At 49.1% G+C, this 8,426-nt stretch overlaps 1 protein-coding gene across 3 annotated transcripts in view; it reads right to left on the bottom strand.

Annotated features, from left to right (window-relative positions):
• The window catches only part of Rad51d (RAD51 paralog D), an 18,327-nt gene extending 10,548 nt beyond the window's left edge, over nt 1–7,779 (bottom strand). For 2 of the 3 annotated variants that reach the window (XM_050128729.1, XM_050128730.1), the window contains exons 1-6: nt 7,497–7,778; nt 6,926–6,987; nt 6,646–6,764; nt 2,255–2,336; nt 1,884–2,018; nt 1,295–1,390 (exon numbers count right to left, since the gene is read on the bottom strand). In XM_050128729.1, the coding sequence (XP_049984686.1) occupies nt 1,295–1,390; nt 1,884–2,018; nt 2,255–2,336; nt 6,646–6,764; nt 6,926–6,987; nt 7,497–7,578 (576 nt within the window). In that variant the 5' untranslated portion in view covers nt 7,579–7,778. Of the gene's footprint in view, nt 1–1,294; nt 1,391–1,883; nt 2,019–2,254; nt 2,337–6,645; nt 6,765–6,925; nt 6,988–7,496 lie in introns of all 3 variants that reach the window. The other variant, XM_050128731.1, reaches the window with a different exon arrangement.
• Nucleotides 7,780–8,426: the final 647 nt, after the last annotated feature.

The raw sequence follows: 8,426 nt of genomic DNA, 5'->3' as shown, positions 1-8,426 counted from the left end.
AAAAAAAAAAAAAAAAAGTCAAGAGCCATTCAAAATCTCCTTCTCCCTTCCTTATAAACATTAGTCTGGACATGTTCAGGTACTGGGTAGAAATCTCCTGACATCAGTGAGGATGGGCCCAGCCCCCAGTTCTAGATATGTATAGAGATGATTTGCTTTTGGCTATGACTGGAGGGATAACTCAGTGGCAGCGTTTGCCTAATGGGTATAGGCCTGGATTAGATCCCTAGTGTCACAAAAAATATTTATTTATGTATTTATTTGTGTGTGTGTGTGCGCGCGCACATGTAGTCATGACACGGCACATGGTGGAAGGAACGAACTAACTTCTGCAAGTTATCCACTGACTCCAAGTGTTACGTTATGAATATATGTTCACATGCACACACATACACACAAATAAATAAATACATAATTTTTTTTTCTTTTTGGTGACACTGGGGATCTAATCTGCTAGTGGTCCTAGAGTAGTAAGCTTTTTCTTCTTTTTTCTTTTTTTGTTGGGTTTTTCAAGACAAGGTTTCTCTGTGTAGCCCTGGCTGTCCTGGAACTCACTCTGTAGACCAGACTGGCCTCGAACTCAGAGATCCATCTGCCTCTGCCTCCCAATTTCTGGGATTAAAGGTGTATATCACCACTGCCCAGCTACATTTTCGTCTTAATAAAAGGGAAGAGATAATAAAAAAAATCATCTATCGCTCACTTGCTTGAATTTGGAGCACATGCGGCTGTGGACAAAATGCTTGGGGCTACAGCAGCCACTTGCTGTAGTGCGATTTTGAGGCAAAGAGCTGGAGAATCAGACACAGGACTCAGTGCTAGCCTCCAGTCTCACTAAAGACACTCAGACTGTCTCAAGAGTCAAGTCTCCTAGCCAGATGTTCTGAAGCATTATCTTTAATCTCAGCATTCAAGAGACAGGGCAGGGGGATCTCTGTAAATTCCTAACCAGGCAGGCTAACTAGCAAGACCCCCCCCCACACGCATAGTTTCCTTACTGATTTCAGTGAGTAATGCAGAGGTGAAGACTATATAATCCTCTACTCAAGGCGCTCACTGTTGTACAGGTCCGGTAGCCTGTAAACAATGAAGCAGATGAATTGTGGATGAAGCAGCACGGAATTCCACCTGGGGCGCGGGCAGGCAGGGGTGGAGTGAGGGGGTGGCAAACACAGCTGGGCTGTTACACTGGACACATGTATTCCAAGCAGAGTCGGTGGCAGGACACCTGCCTCGATACAGACAACATCTGTCCAGCTGGGTGAAGCAGAAACAGGCAGATTCACAGGCTCACCTGCTGGGCCGTGGCGCCCCGTAGGTCCTGCAGCATATCCAGCATCCTGAAGATGTCAAACGCATGCGCCACCTGTATCCTCCGGAGAGCATCTGCCTGCAGGGTGGAAAAGAGAAGCAGGGACTTGCGATAAAGAGCAATCATAAAGCTGAGAAGGCAAAGAGGCACTTAGACACAGTGCTGCTGGCAGCCAGAATGGCAAATGGGTTTTGCCTAATGGGCTGGATCTTACAGTGGTGATACCTGGGCACTGAGCTGTAGGACATTCAGAATTCAGCGGGAAAGACAGATATGATTGATTAGTGATGCCTGCCCTGGCAAGAAATGGGCTGGAAACACAGATGCAGGGCTTTGCTGGCTCTGATTTACGGTATTCGAGGACTTGGAAGTTCCTGGAGAATCAGTGTGGGTGGCATCCAAGCTGGGATGATGACATTAACACGAGCAGCTCTAGGAAAGCAGAGGAATCTCCAGTTTCAAAGCAAGAAATGATGATTCTTAGAGATGGTGTATTTTCTTACAATGTAAAGAGTCAATGGAGTCTTCTAGCATTGAGATTTTAAAGGAACCCAGCCATCTTGCCCCCTACCTGTTTCTCCTCATCTTGGGTTCTAGCCTGCAGTAGCTGGAGGAGGCGGGACGCTGTCATTCCTCCATTGGAATCGACATACAGTACATTCTGCTGCAGGTCGTGGGCCACATTTGCAGCCACACAGAGACATACCTTCAGAGACAAGACGGGGCACTGGGTAAACCTAAGCCCTCGGGAGGCAGCTTCCCCACCACAGCCTGCCCAGATTCCAACAACATACACACTGGCCAAGGCCATGTCCATTTTCAGTGCCCATCTGGTCTGTTCTGACCTTGCAACCCACAGGGACACCCGCAAGAACTCCCCAAGGAATCCAGGCCAATGCACCCACGTCCCCCAACCCTCCCTGCTGCTGGTCCCAAGGGTACCTGGGTTTTTCCGCTACCTGGGCCGCCCGCAATTTCAGTCACCTCTCCAGTATAGAGGCCAGCATCAAGTAGTTTGTTCAGGCTGATGGTGGAAGAGGAGAGAACGGGGATGGGCAAAGAGAGGAGAGAAGAAACTATTAAAAGCAGATAAATCTGGGGAGTAAATTGGGCACGGTGACAGATGCCTTTAATCCCAACATCAGGGAGGCAAAGGCAGGCCTCTGTGAGGTCAGGGTCCACACGAGACCCTGACTTTAAAAAAAAAAAAAAGAAAGGAAAAAACATATTTGGGGAGATAGCTTAATGGTAGAGTATTTGCTTATCATATGCAAAGCCCTGAGTTCGATCTCTAGTATTGGGGGTGGGGGTCGGGGTCAGGGAAAGTTGGCATTCACTAATGAATCTTGTAACCTATGAACACAGAAAGTCTCTCCATTTATTTGGGTCACCATTGATCTTCTTCATTGGCATTTTTCATTTCCAGCATACAAATTCTACATGGGCTTTGTCAGACTTAGACCCACGTGTTTCATTTCCTTAGATGCGACAGCAAATGGCACTGTGTTTTTAATTTCAGTTTTCACATGTTCATTGTGAGTGCAGAGAAGAGCAATTGATTTTTATGTGTTGATCTTGTATACCCAGACCTTGCTAAACTCGATTATTAATTCTGGGAGTGTGTAATTATTTTTTATTTGCTTGTTTTTGTCTGCCTCCCTCATCTGGTAGGAGCACCCCTGGGGCAAAGACTGGGTCTTTATCCCTGTTGTGTCTCTGAGTGTTGTTAGCACAGAGCTGAACGCCCTGCAGGCACACAGTAAATGTTACTGAAGAAATGAAAAGAACAGAGAGCGGCTTGACTGTCAAAACTCTGGCTGTGGAAACCTCGAGATGAACCTCAAAACATGGCCACTTCCTAAGCCCCTGAACCACCTGGAACAGGTTACTACCCTCTATGTGCTTCAGGACAGGGGCTGAAAGTTTCTGTGTTGCATACAGGTGCACACACTCACACGGATACCTATACATAGTTATTAAGCTAAAACAATCTTTTTAAAAAGCCAGCTGTGGTGGTGTACATTTATCTTTTAAATTTTATTTATTTATTTTTGGTTTTTCAAGACGGGGTTCTCTGTGCAGCTATGGCTATTCTGGAACTCACTCTGTAGACTAGGCTGTCCTTGAACTCACAGAGATCCACTGACCTCGGCCTCTCAAGTGCTAGGATTAAAAGTATGCACCATCATACCCAGCTAAAATAAAATCTCAAAAAAAAAAAAAAAAAAATCCACCACGTACCAGACTACCAGGCTCCACCTGTATGACGTACTCCCAAACCTGCGTCCTAGACATTTCCCACTGTGTTTCTATCCCTGGCTCCTCTCACGCTTCTGGAGTGGGGCGCCCTACCGTTATGTCCCCCATTACCTCTGAGCCTATGAATGTATGTGGAGGGATTCCGACCAGAGCTGCCTAAATGCGGGGTTTCTCCCCACCTTTCCCACTGAATGTCCCATCAGTTACTCTTCCAGTCGTTCAGACAGCTTGCCTTCTGTTTCGTGAAGAGCCTATTCCAACAGAGATGAACAGACAGAAGCTCTGGCTCGCAAGGCCTAACCAATCTCCCCCATCGACAGATCTCCCACGGTGTGCCACATGCTCTACTGCCCTGCAAAGATCTGCATCGCCCTCAGCACTCCGAGACCCACAACAAGGGCCCTGTTTAATGGTTAAATAAGATGCTGATGGTTCATGGTTAACACACATTTCATTAACTTTGACTTACTTCCAGAGTTTCAAAGTTACATCCACTATGTAGGCATGGTGCATTGTAGGGAAGTCTGAAAACCTAGCAAATCCCCTTTTCACACGTACCCCCCATCTGATAGTAAAGTTGCTTGTCACATTTCTCCTTCAACATGTCTTCCACTGTCACCAACCTTGGAGCGGCTCCACACAGCCCATACCAGTACCACCAGATCCCTGCTGGACCTCTTTGGGCTAGTCCGTCCATCCTGCACATCTCTGCTCCATGGCCTACAGATGTCACCTCCAGGCATGCTGGAGAACAGTCTAGCCAGAATTAAGTTTTTAGACATGACCTCCAATGCCCAATCTACCATCTAGTAGCTGCAGGATCTTGAGCTGGTCCCTGAACCCCCATTTCCTCACATACACTCATGATTTCAAGGGCAGCAAACTCTCAGTAGGGGTTGTGAAGGACAGATGAAATGCAGGTCATGCTGAGCGGTGTGGGTGGCGCGCGCCTTTAATCCCAGCACTCGGGAGGTAGAGGCAGGCGAATCTGTGAGTTCGAGGCCAGCCTGGTCTACAGAGTGAGTTCCAGGACAGCCAGAGCCATATAGACAAACCCTGTCTCAAAAAAAAAAAAAAAAAAAAAGGAAATGGAAATATGGAAATGCATGCATGAATGCATGAAATGCTGAACACAATGTCAGAGTCAAGGTGAGTTTGTGGCTGTGGTCTGCCAATGCCAAGGCTACCTGTGCCACCCTGAGCTCCCACCCCATGACGGCTGCTGCTGCAATCCTGCCAGGGTACCTTCTCACTGTTCCTTCTCTGAATGCCAGTTTTATAAGTTCCCTGGGCTCCAAAGCCAGTGTGCCTCCTTGGGGCACTCACAAGTCTCCCATGTACACCAACCACCATACTTAAGAGCAGGAGCCTCGCCTCACTCGTACAGATAGCATCTGCATGTGCCCGGCACCCAGTAGGAACCCAGCCAATGTTTGATGGATTACAAACACAGACCCCCAACCAGCGAGAGCAAGCACCAGACTACGCGAACCTTGCCAAGAGAATGTGTTATGGAAACAGCAAGGGCCAGAGCAATCCAAAGACCTTTGTGATGGCAGTTACAAAGTTATTCATCAAACTCCGCACAAACAGGCCAGGAGAGAGGTCAGGCTCACTTGGCCAGAAAATGCCAGTTGTCTTCCAATTCTTTCCCAACCCAAACAGCGGAGCACAATGCAACTGCTCTTTTCGGAGAGTGCGCACGTTCCCGGCTGCTGCCTCCTATGGTAAAGGCATCAGGCCCTGGATTATATATCCCTGGGCTCACCTCTGCCGGCCCCTCCTCTTAGGCTAACCACATCTCTAACAGCTATAGCCTATGGCAGGGGTGCTCAATCTGTGGATCCCGACTTCTCTGGGATATCGAACAATCCTTTCGCAGAGGTCACATATCAGATATTTATATTATAATTTATAACAGTAGCAAACTCACAGCTATGAAGTAGCAATGAAAATAATTCTATGGGGGGGCTGGAGAGATAGCTCAGAGGTTAAGAGCATTGCCTGCTCTTCCAAAGGTCCTGAGTTCAATTCCCAGCAACCACATGGTGGCTCACAACCATCTGTAATGAGGTCTGGTGTCCTCTTCTGGCCTTCAGGCGTACACACAGACAGAACATTGTATACATAATAAATAAATATTTAAAAAAAAAAGAAAATAATTCTATGGTTAGGGGTCACCACACCATGACGAACTGTGTTAAAGGGTCAGACCTTAGGTGCAGACTCCCAGGAAATCTCAATCCTGTCCTGATCTCACTTGCCTTATCCCAAAGTATCAGGGACTCTACTGAAAAATGGGATATTAATGACATCTTGTGTCATAGGACAGTGGCTCTTCACTGGGAAAAGTTGGCTCCCAGGAGATACTGAGTCATATCTGGAGACATTTTTGATTATTAAAACTAGGTGCGGGTGCTGGAGAGATGGCTCAGTGGTTAAGAGCATTGCCTGCTCTTCCAAAGGTCCTTCAATTCCCGGCAACCACATGGTGGCTCACAACCATCTGGAATGAGGTCTGGTGCCCTCTTCTGGCCAGCAGACATACATACAGACAGAATATTGTATACATAATAAATAAATATTTTTTTAAAAAAAACTAGGTGTAGGGGAAGTGATCTTGGCATCTGGTGGGTAGAGCTCAGGGCTATTGCTAAATGCACAGGATATCCCTACTCCAGCAAATAATTACTTGGCCCAAAGCATCAATAGTGCTGAGGCTAAGAATCCCTGTCCTTTTACTCTAAGGAAAAAGAACTCTGGAGGGCTGGAGAGATGGCTCAGTGGTTAAGAGCACTGGCTGCTCTTCCAGAGGTCGTGAGTTCAATTCCCAGCAACCACATGGTGGCTCACAACCACCTGTAATGAGATCTGGCGCCCTCTTCTGCTATGTGGGCATAGCATGGAGGCAGAATATTGTATACATAATAAATAAATCTTAAAAAAAAAATCCTCCGGAGTCTGGATGCCTCTAGGTTCCTTGACAACTTCAGACTGCCCTCACCAGCCTGCCCTTTGTAGTCTCAGCATGAGAAGCTCGGGTTTCATCTTCTTGCCCAGGTAAGCATACAAACCTCCCAATGCCGGTGGACAGGATGGCAGTGGAAGTCTTCAGTTCCTCATAGAGGTCTGCTCCATTTAATGGGAAAGCCGAGAACTGCGCCAGCAATACCCTCCTCAGGGCAACCAGGGCCTGCCAATACGGTGGACACTCAGGCTCCAGAACGCCAGACTGCCCAGCAACCAGCTTGCCCCGCAGAGCAATCCAGGTCTAGAGTTCCCGGCCTCCCACCTTTAGCTGGGGACCCGCTCTAGAAGATGCATTGGGATGGAGCTTGCACACCGTGAGCTCACCTTGTAGGACAAACTACATTTCTGGGCTACCTCCTCCAGGTTAGCAGCTGCCAGGTCCGCCACTGGAAAGAGACCAAGAGCAACTGATTAGCAACAAGAAAGGCTTAGCCTTGCCACGCTTGCCTTTTCCTCTGTTGGGAAATGGTGTTAATGTCTTGTTTTGTTTTGTTTGTTTTTGTTTTGCGAGACAGGGTTTCTCTGTAGCCTTTGGAGCCTGTAGCCTGGAACTAGCTCTTTTAGACCAGGCTCTGGCTTCGATCTCAGAGATCCGCCTGCCGCTGCTGCCTCCCGAGTGCTGGGATTAAAGACGTGCCCTGGCACTAAGGTCTTAGTCTACTCCCAATCTCAAGCACGCAGGCCCTGATACAGGACCCGGCGAGGAGCCCAGCACACAGTAAAATCCTGTTTCTGGCTTGGCTCCTGCGAACCCAGCCTTCCTAGAAGGTCAGAGTGTGGCCCCCCGCACTCTGTAAAAGTGCGAAGCGCCCCGCACGTGTGCCAAGACCGTGGCGCCAACCCGCCAATCCCTGCGGTCGTGCCCATGTTATGTGCTATGAGCCCACGAGGTCACCTGTCTTGATCCTTCGGCCCTTCAGAAGCTGGACGATCTCCTCGGTGAGGCCCGGGCACAGACCTGCCCTGAGCACGCCCATGTTCCCAGCAAATATTTGGCGCCCCGGGGGGTGTCACGTGGGCGCCCACCGAGTGTTCATACACACACACACACACGCGCACACACACACACTCTGGCGTCCCTCGGTTCCACTTCTGGAAAGCGTCCCGACGCGCAAGTGCGGGAGGAGGAGGCGGGAAGAGGATGCTGGTCCGGGTGAGGGACCCCAGCGACCTGGGCCCGCCCCCTCCCGGCGGACGCTTCCGGGTTCCGCGTCTGGCGCTTCTTCTGTGGCCCAAGCCTGCAGCGCCATCTTGCCGACCAAGTGGGAAAACGCGGCAGCCTTGTGAACCGCGCCAGCCACCTGCCAGCCTCAGAGCCACACACACACACACACACACACACACACACACACACACACACACACACACACACACACACACACACTTCTAATCATTTGGAGGACAGAGAAATCTCTCACTTTGACCTGGGGCTCATAAATCCACAGGTTGACCTGGAGAATTGGAATGGGTAGCCAACAAGCTCCAAGAGTCCACCTGCTTCTGTCTCCTCAGTGCTGGAATTAAAAGCAAGTGTCATCCTGCCATCTTTATTCATGGGTGCCAGGAATCTAAGTCAGGTGCTCATGGTTTCTTGTCAAGCATCCCATGGCTTATTTCTCTTTCCCTAGCCCCCAACCTTGTATTTTAGGATAATGTCTCCTTCTGGGACGTGGGACTCACCAGATGTGTTCAGCTGGCTGGCCAGCAAGTCCCGGGGATAGTGCATCTGCCTCTCCAGCCAGCACTGGAACCTCAAGCATCCACTGTCACCACTGACTTCTTTTGTTGACAACGGTTCTATCAGTGCATTCGGACATGTGCAGCA

The sequence above is a fragment of the Alexandromys fortis genome, unplaced genomic scaffold (genome assembly GCF_014885135.2).
Source record: "Alexandromys fortis isolate MF-2015 unplaced genomic scaffold, M_Fortis_MF-2015_v1.1 scaffold_80, whole genome shotgun sequence".
Taxonomy (NCBI): domain Eukaryota; kingdom Metazoa; phylum Chordata; class Mammalia; order Rodentia; family Cricetidae; genus Alexandromys; species Alexandromys fortis.
This window is presented reverse-complemented; position numbering and strand designations above follow the sequence as displayed.